We start from the raw sequence: 14,111 nt of genomic DNA on the forward strand, positions 1-14,111 counted from the left end.
CGGGCGTTCTTCTGAGGTGAGAGGTTTGTTTGAATAAGAATAATGAAAAGCAGACTGTTAGTAATGTTGTACCCAGTCGGGAAAGGTAAAATGGCATGTACCATGCAGATGGCTTGGAGAAAATGTGGAGTATACAAGTCCAGTGCATGCATGCCAGGTGGCAGGGACAATTAGGCCTTTCATTATAGAAGGAATCTAAGCCCCAACTTATAAATCAACTGCATGTCTTCTATCTGAGAGCATGTATGGTCAATTAACCACATTGTTTGTCATAAAGGAATAGATTAGCGAGACGAGCCTCTTCAAACGTTGCTACATTTACCAGCTATGTCTATTGAAAGCCAAAAGTGTTGCGACAGACAGCCCAGCTGAGAGTGAAGAGAGCCTCTTTGTTTTACCATTTGTGGTAAAGAACATACTTTGCATTCACTCTGGGCTCAAGGCTCGATTGGGGCCCTGTATGGAATGTGCCAATGGTGTTTTGTGATGCAGGTTGCTTGCCAACACCACAAGCAGGTGGCAGAGTTGTTTTTCTTCACTCAATGAAGTGGCCTTCTCTCCTGATGAATGGGAGATAGCATGTGTGCTTGCTCATGGACTCTGATAAGAGAGGCTTGTACAAGCTTGCATTTGTAATTTATGTCAGTATGGCAACCCCAGTCCCCCAACCCCCCATCTCATCAGCCTGGCTGATGTGTCAGAGATGTCACTGATAAGTCAGTGTGTGCAAGCTCAGCATACTGTATACAGTACTTTAGTTAGCTTGCTAGTTAGCCAGTTAGTCTCTGTGTTGTTTTTGTTCTGGTCTCTTTTGTCACTATGTAAAGCATCCTTGGGTCTCAAGAAAAGCTCCATATACATATATTCATTATTATTATTATTATTATTAAAAGAAAAACAACAGCAAACGCTTCAAGATATGTATATATTAAAGTCTTTATTCTATTAATGAAATGTTAATGACATTCAAAAATTCCCCATTTTAGAAGTTCACAGCAACATCAAGATGGGTCAACCGACTAGAGCAAGGCCATCTACACAAACCTTGCAGTTTTATATACCGAGTTATAACTTAAAAGTAATGCAAATCTTTGGCATTATGTTCTCATCACTGAATACTAAAAAGAAAAACATAATACAAAATATATTAACTTCTCTTCAGTTCAAAACAACGCTTTATGTAAACCAAATAGTGAAAAGGCATTTAAAAAGCAAATGGTTCTCACACAGATCATTGACCAGCAAATACACTGTGAGAGAAATTACATTAAAAAAGCATTTGAAGAAGGTGAAAGACTGTCGAGTATAGTACAAAAGTAAATCCTCCCACATTCCAGTTCAAAACAGTCATACATACTTCTGCATTTACACAAAGAAGGAACTACATTCAGCAAGTGTTTCCTGATCCTACCCCGTGTGCGGCAAAGTTTAATTTAAGGTTCCATGTAAAAGACATTCTGACCTCAGAAATGTGAGATACTTGGGCAATGAAGAAAATAGCTTACTTCAATGTAACACTTAGCGTCAACGAATAGGATGGAGGATGGGGGCCAAATATGGCTGGCTGTTTCCATGCTGCTGTATATATATCTGTTCATCGACATAGATGCTCATGGTAGAAACCAGCTACCAAGGGCTTAGAAATAAATAGACCCCCAAAAAAGAATTGTGTACAGAATGCAGACCGTTTTAACAGGGGCATGGGGTCAGATTGAAGATAGCCTTTTCCTCAGAGCGGGAGCATTCCACCAGGAAGGAATGTGAGAAGATTAGCTCCAGCTTGTCAGCGGAGGGGAGCGGCATCCTGGGTTGTGGCCGTCTGGGGCCCAAAAAATGATAACCCGGCATCTTAAAAATTAGGCCCATGTGAAACGAAAGCACTTGCCCCTCACAGGCAGTTCTATAAGAGTGGACGTGCCCTCCGAACTCCACCCTGAAAAGGGGGCTTTGAAATCCCCTGTTGAGCTGTGAGCAGGGCCCCAACCGCCTCTTAGAGTGAGAGCACCAACTGCATAGTTAATTTAGGTGGGGAATGCTGTAGTTGGGTTAATCAGTATTTACTCAAGCACACTGTGGAATGGAGTAATCCAAGGACATGGTGCGTAAACAGGGAGAGAGTATACCGCAACTGGCTTCCCTAAGCCAACCCATTAGTTTAACAATAGTGTAGTAGGAAGATGTGTTACCATGGACAGTTTCTGTACTGCATCCGGGAATGTGGGTTATCTGACTTGATACACGGCACTTGCAAAGAAGAGAGGAAACAGTATTGCAGCAGAGGTGTAGAACCAGTGGGAGTGAAGACAGACATTAGACATCTTCCTCTTCTTTCTTAAAAAAGCCAAACAACACTCCACACCAAATATCACATCACACTATGAGCAGCAGTTATAAATATAAATACATTGCTAAAAAAAAGAAAACAAAAAAAACATACATTACATATACACAATACACAATATATGCAGTTACAGTCTGGTGTCTAATCCCATCCAAGTACCTTGAAGGATTTTGACTTGCATCTGACAGACTTGTAAGAGAACATAGCCGACAATATCTCAACTTTTTTCGTGTGCAGGAACACCGAGGGAAAGCTCAGCTCTCCTCTCTGGACTGCTGCACACACTTCTGGATAGTCCTTTCCAGAAATAGTCCTGACTCTCCATGAATATGTCAGTTTGAAGCTCTGTCCGACAAGGACAGATCTCTTCCTCAGAGGTGGGCTGTGAAGGATGGCCTTCCAGTCTTCCACCTTCTTGATAATGTCCACTATGAATCTTGCACCTTGTTAAATAAGGATTTCTACCACTTCTGCGTCAGGGCTGCTGATGTTCTTGTACGTGTTGAGCGGTGCCTTGGGCTGCTCTGAGATATCTGTATTGAAAAAAAGAAAAAGGCCTTATCAGAACGATTTTGTAGGAGTTGCAGTTGAACGACAGTGACATCAAGTTCAGTAGGTCGCAAGGTTAAAGCAAATGAGGCTGCAACATGCACACACGTGCATGTGCTTACACGCATATACACTAACACACGCGCGCGCACACATACACACACAGTCAAGGTTACAAACACACATACACACACACACACACAATCAAGGTTTCACAAACAAAGGTCTACATTGTATGAATGGCTCCATTTACTCTTAGCGGCATAACCCTGGATCTGGTTACTCTTTAACTAGCAGAGATCAAAAGGACGTCCTCCAACATAAATCTGCAACTAAAGATGAAAATCTAAGCCTATTGTGACATCAATGGAGTTGTCATTCATTTGAGTAAGAGAGAGTGTGAGAGAGTGTGTGTGTGAGAGAGAGAGAGAGAGAGAGAGAGAGAGAGACAGAGACAGAGACAGAGACAGAGACAGAGATAGAGTACACACCTGAGACAGGTGCTGAGGTTAGTTCAGGGGCCGCTGGCAGGCTGAGCTCCTCTGGGGCCACATCACACTGGGTGCTGGAGTCCCTGCTCTGGGTCCTGGGGAGGGCGCTGCGGTGGGGGGGCAGCGAGGCCGAGGCAGCCGTCTGGTCATCCGAGAGGCTCTTCCCTACGAGCGCAGACAAAAAGAGGAAGCTGGTTAATTACCGGATCACAAACATCTGCTCGGGGAGAACTGCCTCCCACGCCTATTCTGAGGCTGCTATTCCGGAGCCGGGAGACGGCACGCATTCCGATTTCAAAAAGACGTCTATTTGAGGGACACCCCTCGCGGTTCAGCCGCCATCTCCCTCCCGGGTTTTTTTTAGGGAGCACGCATTCTGCCCGGCGACGCGGGGCCAGCCGCCAGTTGTCGGCCGACAGCCCCGTTTGTCGCTTTAGATCCGACATTCCGCCAGGCGTCTGCGCAGGCCGTGAGTCCCCCCCCCCCCCCTCCGGTGCCCCCATGCTCACCTTTCCCCCGGACGGCGAGGTCCGCGGCGCCGGGGACGGAGCCGGCGGCCACGGTGTTGATAGAGGGTACGGACCGGGCCAGCCTCAGGCCCTGCTGCTCCAGGCGGCCCTGCTCTCGTCTGGAGCGCTGCTGAAGGACCCGGATCACGGCGTCCTTCTCCAGGAGCTGGGCGTGGAGGGCTCGGATTCTACACACACACAGAGAGCAATACAGATTAAGTACACGTGCAGACTCGTCCGGATTGCTACCCGAATACAGTCAGCCGCCGATGTATTTTGCGGAACGTGAGCAGAGAAAGTGTGTACCTGTTCTCCATCTCCTGGTGTCTGTAACTGGACAACGGCAGGTCGTCGTTGAAGCTGTTGTTGGGCGAGTGGCGCGGGGAGTGCTTAATGATGGTTGTATCTCTGTAAAAAGAAATAAAGAAATAAACGAAGTCTGTTAGGACAATGGCCTTCATAATATCCATGTGTTCAATGACGTGACCCTGGGTGACGACACACACACAACACACACACACCTCTGAGCTGCGGCGGTGGCGGCTGCGTCCATGGCGAACTGTCTCATGGTGCTCTCCTCCAGGTACTTTTGCTCCCACCTGGTGATGTCGGCCTCCAGGGCCAGGATCCTCTCTTCCCTCTCCCTCAGCTGCAGAGATGAGGAGCTCCGCTCCGAGGACAGGGGGCTCTGGGACTGCCACTGTAACGGGGTGGGGGCAGTGGTTAGCTCAATTAGCCTAATAATGTAAGCGGGAGTTGTGTTGTAGACTTGGGGGAGAGAGGGGGGTTAGGGGACGCCAAGCTTGTGCGGGTCTCCTTCATACCTGCTGGGCCCTCAGGCTCTTGAGCTCCTGCTCCAGCCGCGTGCGCAGACGCAGCTCCAGGGCCTCCCTCTTCTCGCAGGCGGCCTGCAGCTGGGCCAGCGCGCTCTGCAGACGCTCCACCTTCTCCACGTAGGCCCTCTTCCTCCGCAGCTCCTCCTCCAGCTGCTGGTTGCGGGTCTGCGCCGAGCCCAGCGCCTGCTCCAGCACCTCCCGTCGCCGGAGCCAATCCTCCCCGGAGGAGCGCAGACGCTGCAGCTCCCTCTCCAGGCGCTCGCGTTCCCGCTGCTGCTCCTCGTCTGAGGAGAAGAGAGAGACATGGAGAGGGGGGGGGGGGGGTTAGAAAGGAAATGTGCTGCTTAATAAGGGCAGGTCACATGGCTACTAAAACTAAGGCAAGTTAAAGTTAATGACTCAAGGAGGCAATGAAAACATTTGTCTTCTCAACCCCCTGAGGGATTCTAGTGTGAAGACCACAGGAATGCGGTTACATGACTGGCCTATTCAGATGCTGTTAGAGGGGTCAATCGAGCGGCCACAGAGCTAAAGATCACTAGGGGAACTGTCTTCAAAGTGGGATGTGGAGTGAAACAGGCCGTCAGAGATGTATGAAGGTCTCTGACCTGCGACCTCCTAGTGGGTCACTGTAGAGTTTGCATAAAAACATGTAACCTACGCCGTCATGGTTTGTGCCACATACCATTCGGAACAAACTGCATTCAAACACAAATCGTCCGACTAATTTCATATTATCTTTTCGTACAGCATTACATCTCAGGGATGAGGAAAGGGCTAGTAAGTGAAACAGTTGGTCGCCCTGACCACTTACATCAGGCGCTGATTACTCAACAGCCAGTGACTGTGGGGCGAATGAAGACTTCCTCTTATCCTCTTGTGCTCACAGGCAGAGCTTTGTACTTGGGAAAGCCCTGGAATGCCTCGAAGGCTAAGTAGTAAACAACTAAAGAATGTCCAAAAGACTCTAAACTCCAGAGCTCCCTACTAGTGGGATAACTGCTTTCTGACACATTAACTTCAGTCTCAACAAGCCTATCAACTTCTGTATTTGCGTAAAATGTCCTTGAAATGGGGGGAAGGGCAAACATTCCGATAGGGTAGTGTTAAGCTGTCTGGGCACTGTGATTTGGTTACGCAACTGCAAACTAAGGCTGAGTTGAAGTACTGTAGATAATAAAAAACCACAGACAGCAAGTTCTGAACTTATTCATCACGACTGACCCTGAGGTAAAGAAATGCCCTAACAAGGAGAGCTAGCCAGCCTGGGGTCATCCTGAGTTGGGAGTGGATAGCCCACAGCCGCAGTCTAATTAGTTCCCCTTGAGGAGAGGTCCCAGGCATTGTGCAGCCTGGCAAAGGGGGGAGTTAGGCATTCCCCATGCACAGCACAGCCTGAAATACCTGAAAAAATCCCAGGAATCCAGGCCACATTTACTGCCGCTGTGAATAATGGCTGACGTTCAAGTGCCAAGAGCAGCTCTTAGCATTGGAGCTGGAGAAGATTGAGTTCCCCTAGCAGCTACCCCCCCCCCCCCCACACACACACACACCCCCGGCCCAACTCCCAGCCTCCCACCGCAACACAACAGACCACCTCAATGTGCCATCAAAAATGTCACAGGACAACTCTGCTTCTGGCAGTGTAGATAATGTTTCACAGTGCTGCGTGACTTGTAGAAACAGTTCTCATGATTGGGTCCTAAACTTTTCTCTGCCTCCCTCCTACAGTACAATTCATACAAGCGCTTATGAAAGAAATTCAGCGACCTAATCGATCTTTCCCCTCAACAAAGTTTGAGACATCATTGGTTAAGTTTGTGGTAAATCTAGAGCATCAAAACTTACTTTGTTCGAGGAGTTTGGCAAAAACGTGATGTTTCTGGTCTGCTGATTCAACTTCCTTTGCCACACGCTGTTTGGTAGCAGTGTCAAGACGGTCTGCAATTCAAAGACACAAGATTTTAAAAAATTAAGGATTTCTATTGCTCACCGGGTAAATAAATAACTTGTTTTATCTCAAAGAGTCCTGTAAGCCTTAGTAAAATCAGTTATGAAGTACACCAGTGTGTATGTCCAAGTTATTAAACATAGATGTGAATCAGTCTTTACCCCTCAGGTCTCTGTTGAAGTCATGTAGCCTCTTGATCTCTCCCTCTAGTTTGTTCCTCATCGTCTTCTCCAGGGTCTCTCTCTTGGCAGAGCCTTTCATCAGCGTCTCATAGGCCTCAGATATCCTCTGGATCTCCAGCTCCAGCTAAAAGGAAAACACATTAACTATCTGTAATCATTCTCTCAAAACACACATTACACAGGCATTACTGAGCCTCCCCAGTGTTCAATGAAAGGCTGGTTTATGTAGCAACATCTGAGTGTAGAAGACGAGCCAGACATGAAATGCCTGGCTGGCTTGTTCATTGTGTGTGTGCACCTACAGGGAGATGACTCTCCTGTGAAAACTGGGAATCAACATTCCTCAGCGAACTCTTATGAGTCCCAGGTGTCAGTGCATTCAGCTCCCTTCTTGGAAGTCTGCCATGGTGGCGGGGAGGACAAAGGATCTAGACGCGTTGGTGGCATTCCTATTCACCGAAACGGGAACATTTTGCTTTCAACTGTGTGTGTGTGTGTGTGTGTGTGTGGAGAGTAGACACATAACAGGTAACAGGTAGAGTGTATACGAATACTTCCCACGAATTGAAAGTTGTGAGGTAAACATTTGCTTCCGTGTGATTTGGTTATTCATGTTGTAATTACAAAAAAAAAGTCACCCAGTCACAAATAGCCAGACGGAGGGTTTGTTTTAACTCAACATTAACATACGGAAACAAATAGCTACCGTTGAACAGCCGTTCTCTCTCATTCTCAGCTCTGGCAAACAGAGCATCAAGGGGGGGTTCCTTCTCACCTTCTGCAGCCTGGCTGCCTTCTCGCTGTAGCCCTCCAGCTCCTTCCTCAGCCTCTCATTCTCCCTCACCAGCAGGTCCATCTGAGACGCGGCGTTGCTGCCGGGGTTGCTGGGAGTCGTAGTGAACAACTCTGGGCCAGCAGAGCTCACTGTGGAGTAGAGGCTGTGACGGACCACCTGGGCCTCAACAGGCACAAACCTAAGGAGAGGAGAGGAGATGGAGTCATTCATTAATTTGATGAAACAGATCTACAATACTGAATAAATATTAGTAAGTATAACAAAAGGGATAGCGAGTGTAAACGGGTATGGGTCACTGAGGTCAATCCAATTCATCAGCATCTGCCCTGACTATGGTAGCCTGCTGGCTGGAGGCCCTGAGTGAATTTACCTGTGGTGCTGGGAGTGGAACGGAGGTGGGGGCTCTTTGTAGTACTGTCCATGGCCGTGCTCCTGGGAGTGGCTGAGCATATATCCAGGAGCCCTGACTAAGGGATAGTCCGGAGGAGGGCCTCGCTGGTCTGGGCACTGGAAGGCCCCTGGTCCCTCGTATGCAGCAGGGCCAGCGTAGTTAGCGTAGTTATTGGACAGCTGCGGGTCGCTGTGTGAAGAGCTCATGGGAAGGCCGTTTCTGGGTCCGCTCCTCTCCAGAGAGAGTTGCATGAGGCGCTCGCTGAGGGAGCGGGCGTGCTCCCGCTTCAAGTCCCATTGGCCCTCGCCATGGCTACCCATGACCTCCAGGTCCAGCTGCCCCCTCTGCGAGGCAAGGTACTGGGAGTGGGCCTTGGCCTCCTCATAGGTGGGAAGCTCCTCCCCGTGGAGCTGATACAGGTGACACACGGGGCTCTCTGAGTGCTGGTAGTCCCCCTGGTGCTCCTGGCCTTGGGGCTCCTGACGCGCGGACATCTGGACGAACTGGGTCTCCTCCTGGGTGAGGCTCTCCAGGGAGGAGCGCGGACTGCAGGCACTACCACCGCGCAGCGCCTGTTGCTGGATGGCCAGGAGGCTGCGGGTGTCGGTGGGGTTGCCGTAGCGGAGCTGCTCCTGGATGAGGCGGTGCAGGACCGTGCCGGACGACTCCTCAGCCGTTCTCATCTCAGTGAATGGGCTACGAGTGAAGAGCTGTGTGGGTTTGAATGGGGAGGAGACCGCAGATCTGGTAAAAAAAAAAAGAAGGGGGACATGATCAAAGAATGCACTGTGGATATATCAACATCCGAAAATATTGACATTTTCAAGCTGTTCTGTTCTTAGCTTAGTACTAGTGGAAAGACAATTTTCCTAAAAAAGAAAAATTCCAGTGGTGAGCTTTCCAGTTCAACATGCCTCATGCCTTAGAGCCTATTCCCATAGTAACACCACATTGCTTATAAATACCACTGAAAGTGTTCCTCCAAAGCTCTGAGCTCACAGAAAAAAGGAGTATCACAGCAACATCCATTCCATCTCCACCCACCTAACATTTCATATCATATTATTTCGTAGTGAGAAGACTATCGAGTTGACAATTCCTGGAAACATGTTTTAACGGGTAAGACACTTTAGACATTAGATACCAATATTGCATCAGTAATTTATCGTTGCTAGATTCCATTCCATTGCTTAATCACTATGTAAAATGTGTTCCATGGTCATGAACACGTAGGACGTGTGCAAAGACAAACAATGAGTGTATATTTAAATAGATAAAGAGCCTACTACGGAGACCACAGCATCTAGTATAAAAAGCTTTTCTGGTTCTAAATGAGTATAAATACGAATAAAATGTCTCCAGTGCCAACATAATTGTATTTCAAACAAAGGGACAGACATAATCAATAACAACAAACCACCTAATATTTCTAACTAAAATCCGTAATTTGATGGAAAGGCAATTTATCATGATTTAAGTAGAAATAGCCAAGCTTCGCTGGCAGGATTGAATCCACCGACCATGTGTATAACGTTACCAAACACACACAAAACATTCAAAATAACATCTAGTCAGCTAACACTTACCAATTTATAATTTCATCACGTGCACAATCAAGGACGGTATTTTTTGTTAATGTTGATCAGCTTGACGAAAGTAATCCCAAACGTTTTTTTCGCGTAAAGTGTATGGAGAACCCTGGTTCCTTACTCTCAGCGCACCGTGTGCTTGTGCGCTGGCGACGCTCTTTCAACAGACTGAGCGAGAGGGAGCGAGCTCTGCACTAATAAATAACTGAGGGCCGATTGTTCGCTGTGACTGGAATGCCTGGAATGCTAGGGCCCAAGTCCCTCTGGGATCAAAAGCAGAACCGCGGAGCGCATAGGAATAAAGGGGGCAGGGCAAAAAGAATCTGATTGGGAACTGCACCAGTAGCTCCGGCCAGCCGGTTGCCAGGTTTTGTCTGTAATATCAGTTTCTATATCCATAACATTGAGGAGTGCTGTGTTTAACTTTTAAAGAGAGAGACAATGTTGTGAGACAGATTATTTCTTAAATCCTAATTTTAGTTGCACATAACTCTGGTCATACATTTGCAATATGTCACATCCTTCCCCAGTCTCATGTAGCTACATTACAAGATTCAGTAGGAAACCGTTTATAATATGATAATTATTTGATATTAGGGTGTACTAATATCAAATATTCACACATCTAACATGGATGCAGTACGGACCAACCAGAGATGTGCATCACTCATTACACAGAAGCGTCAAGCATCATTATTCTCATTAAGGGCCTTTTGTTTGCATGTGCCTGGTAAATATTTAAGCCAAGGCCCGTGCCAGTTAATTGCAGAGTGTGTGTCTGTGTGGACACGGAGGGAGAGGGGCTGGGTAGTGGGGGGGCGAGGCACGCTGCCTGCCAGCTGTCCTGGGAGTGAAATCCCCTTCCCCTCCTTAATCAGATCTGTGAGAGATGCATTGTTCTCCACACAGCAGACATGACGAAGACTGCCCTGCCATCTGCTGCATCTCTCCCCTCCATCTCCACCAGCACCAGCAGCCCCAACACTGACCACGCAGACCCAACCTCCTGTCCCAGTCCCAGCCCCAACACTGACCACACAGACCCAACCCCCTGTCCCAGTCCCAGCCCCAACACTGACCACACAGACCCAACTCCCTGTCCCTGTCCCAGCCCCAACACTGACCACACAGACCCAACTCCCTGTCCCTGTCCCAGCCCCAACACTGACCACACAGACCCAACTCCCTGTCCCTTTCCCAGCCCCAACACTGACCACACAGACCCAACTCCCTGTCCCAGCCCCAACACTGACCACGCAGACCCAACCCCCTGTCCCAGTCCCAGCCCCAACACTGACCACACAGACCCAACCCCCTGTCCCAGTCCCAGCCCCAACACTGACCACGCAGACCCAACCCCCTGTCCCAGTCCCAGCCCCAACACTGACCACACAGACCAAACCCCCTGTCCCTGTCCCAGCCCCAACACTGACCACACAGACCCAACTCCCTGTCCCTGTCCCAACACTGACCACACAGACCCAACTCACTGTCCCTGTCCCAGCCCCAACACTGACCACACAGACCCAACTCCCTGTCCCAGTCCCAACACTGACCACACAGACCCAACTGCCTGTCCCAGTCCCAACACTGAACACACAGACCCAACCCCCTGTCCCAGTCCCAGCCCCAACACTGACCACACAGACCCAACTCCCTGTCCCTGTCCCAGCCCCAACACTGACCACACAGACCCAACTCCCTGTCCCAGTCCCAACACTGACCACACAGACCCAACTCCCTGTCCCAACACTGACCACACAGACCCAACTGCCTGTCCCAGTCCCAACACTGACCACACAGATCCAACTCCCTGTCCCAGTCCCAACACTGACCACGCAGACCCAACCCCCTGTCCCAGTCCCAGCCCCAACACTGACCACACAGACCCAACTCCCTGTCCCAGTCCCAGCCCCAACACTGACCACACAGACCCAACTCCCTGTCCCAGTCCCAACACTGACCATGCAGACCCAGCTCTAACCCCCTGGCCTGGCCTGCATTCTTCACATATACTTGGGGGAAATGTGGGATCAGCTGGCCATGGGGGATGGACACGTTGGGGAGAAGTGAGTGACGGTACTATCAAGTTGTACCTGGGGTGGCAAAAGGTTGGCAGGGGTTCCAGCTGGGGAGGCAGAGGTTATCTCCCCCATACACATTTAAACATCAAATATGGCAACTGGGATGGCAAGGCTTTTTCAGGGGCGGCATCTGCCACCCTTTGCCACCCCCTAGAATCACCAGTGAGCAAGGAATACGGAATATGAGTCTTTAGATAATCCTTCTTTGGGCTCTTTTTGGAAAGAGTCGATCACAAAGGTTGTGGATTTGTTGCACTTGTAGAGAGTAGCAAGTCTCCACTTGTCATACAACAAACCAGGGATAGGGTTGGTCTCTGTTTCTCAGACCCCCACATCCTGAAAGTCAAAGTACCTCCTGGTTATTTGCATGGCAGGTGAGGCCCAACTGTTGTGTAAATGACTGGTGTAACTGCCAACAGCTGCTTCAATGGCGGATGTTAACTGTAAACACCACAGTCAGACTAGTTCATAGCACTGATTAGTACCAAAACATATATACTGTATATCATTTACTGGGATGGTTCACACAAAAATATATTATTTTACAATAACTTTTGTTAATAGGAGTCCATGTCATTTCAAAACAATACAGCATCTATTTTCCATGATTTAGCCTATGTGGGAATGATCTGGGAACAATAAAAGCATGTATTGCATTGTATGTCACTGTAACATATCAAAATTAGCTCAGATAAAGCCACCTGACTCTTCCCCTCACCGTGTGGAAAAACACAATGAATGTACTGTGTAATATTGGAGATGATGGGCCCTCAGAACATGTGGATTGGACAAGGCCATCGAACTTGCTAACGATCCTGGCCTGTGAGCACAATGCGGTGTGTGAGCTGGAAGCACTGGGAGGGACCGGCCTTGTTCTGGGAGGTGGGACAGGCTAGGCGCTTCAGCCACGACTCCTTTTGTTTTCCTGCAAAGGAGGAAATGGCTGCATTCCTCACATTACCATGTCCATGGGGGCTGATTGAGCCTCTGGCCTGCCGTTGTCAGGGGAGAGGGGAGGACTACTGGCAGCCGCCGGCGACATTTTCTATGTAATGGGGGCTTTGCCTAATGAACAATACTGCTGCATGCCTGCTCTAATCCATAAGCACAACTCCCTCTTTGAATGGAGACAATAGCTGTAATTTATATATGTTTAAATAGATATGGCACCTGATAAAATAGGTTGTGTAACAGTTTACATGTACACTTTACATGTTGTTCATTTCCTAAGTGTTCACTCCGCCACAGGGAAGGCTGTGATGTACTATAGTGGTATAAACAAGCCATAGCTTACATGCTGGGTTAAGAATGTCCCAACTAGTGAATCCTCCCTATTAAGGTATTTGCAAAAGACACGTAGGGCAATCCATAAGTCTCATGCACAGCATATTAATCATCTGTTACGTACAAAAACAGAAATATGAAACTAATCCACAAATTACTGGATTGCGTCTGCCCATGACTATAACAATATGCATACTCTGTTTTACCCCCCAAGTACAGTTGTAATTGCTTAGATGTGTTTGAAAGCATCTCATTGTTGTGTGAGAGTGGTATGTCTGTTGGTCAACCACTCTGGAAAACTAAACAAATAAAAACCTGCTTTGAGGACACCGTCAAACAGTTGGAGCTGAACAACATTTACACAAGTCAGTTCAACTGACAAGAGGTCTACAACACTTGTCGACACAAGGAATTCCACACTTAACTATAAAGTGCAAACAAGTCATGCAAAGCCTGAAGAGCAAACATGAGACAGCTTTTCTACAGGGGGTCCTCTCTCGATTATAATGTTTACACACAGGGCAGGGATACACATTTGCATCATGGGGTCCTTCACCTAATTTGAGTACCTACTAATTGCTTTGGGCTTGTGCCCCCAACGCTACTATTTGATTACCGTTAGTCAAGTAAATCACTGTCAACCATAATCACGACACCGTATTTGCATTAAACCCAATTTGTCCAGCTCTGTCAGTCACGATGTGGCCCAAGGCTGCCTGTCCACTGGTCTGGCCAGAGGTCAGAGAGCAGCTGCTGTGGTGATAGCCATCTCTGCAGCCGTTTATTACTAGCCTGCAGCAGGCCTCTCATTTGCCTAACCAAATCTGAAATCTCCATCCAGGACAGTGGGCCAAGAGGCTTTGTTGACGGCCAGAGCCAAGGGTCTGGCATGCTCCTCCCACAGCAGCTGCACCTTCTTGGGTTACATTCAACATGTATGATTGTCTGTGACCGTCTTCATAGCCATATGTCACCTCCCAGGCCAGCTCCACTCGGCCATCAGGAGATCACCAGGTGTCTAAAAAGAGCTATGCCTATTTAACAATGATATACCAGTCTTGAATCCAATGTTTATGTTTCCTGAACTGGATGAATGTAAAGTTGGAGT

At 48.4% G+C, this 14,111-nt stretch overlaps 1 protein-coding gene across 1 annotated transcript; it reads right to left on the reverse strand.

Annotated features, from left to right (window-relative positions):
* Positions 1–988: 988 nt before the first annotated feature.
* amotl2a (angiomotin like 2a) lies at positions 989–9,774 on the reverse strand. Its single transcript, XM_084444015.1, has 11 exons — positions 9,633–9,774; positions 8,026–8,790; positions 7,635–7,833; positions 6,839–6,983; positions 6,575–6,667; positions 4,715–5,010; positions 4,412–4,590; positions 4,197–4,298; positions 3,891–4,078; positions 3,382–3,546; positions 989–2,874 (listed from the first exon to the last, which is right to left on the reverse strand). Exons 2-11 carry the CDS (start codon positions 8,727–8,729, stop codon positions 2,789–2,791), a joined length of 2,157 nt encoding a protein of 718 aa, XP_084300141.1. The 5' UTR covers positions 8,730–8,790; positions 9,633–9,774; the 3' UTR covers positions 989–2,788.
* Positions 9,775–14,111: the final 4,337 nt, after the last annotated feature.

The sequence above is a fragment of the Borostomias antarcticus genome (genome assembly GCF_949987555.1).
Source record: "Borostomias antarcticus genome assembly, chromosome: 10".
Taxonomy (NCBI): domain Eukaryota; kingdom Metazoa; phylum Chordata; class Actinopteri; order Stomiiformes; family Stomiidae; genus Borostomias; species Borostomias antarcticus.

What these genes read in the sequence shown, in the direction of transcription:
- amotl2a (XM_084444015.1), bottom strand. Translation starts at nt 8,729, where the DNA reads ATGAGAACGGCTGAGGAGTCGTCCGGCACGGTCCTGCACCGCCTCATC. An exon ending in AGGCAGCCAGGCTGCAGAAG is followed by an intron (nt 6,984 to 7,634) that starts GTGAGAAGGAAC and finishes TTTTCCTTTTAG; the next exon opens with CTGGAGCTGGAGATCCAGAG. An exon ending in GCCACCGCCGCAGCTCAGAG is followed by an intron (nt 4,299 to 4,411) that starts GTGTGTGTGTGT and finishes TTCTTTTTACAG; the next exon opens with AGATACAACCATCATTAAGC.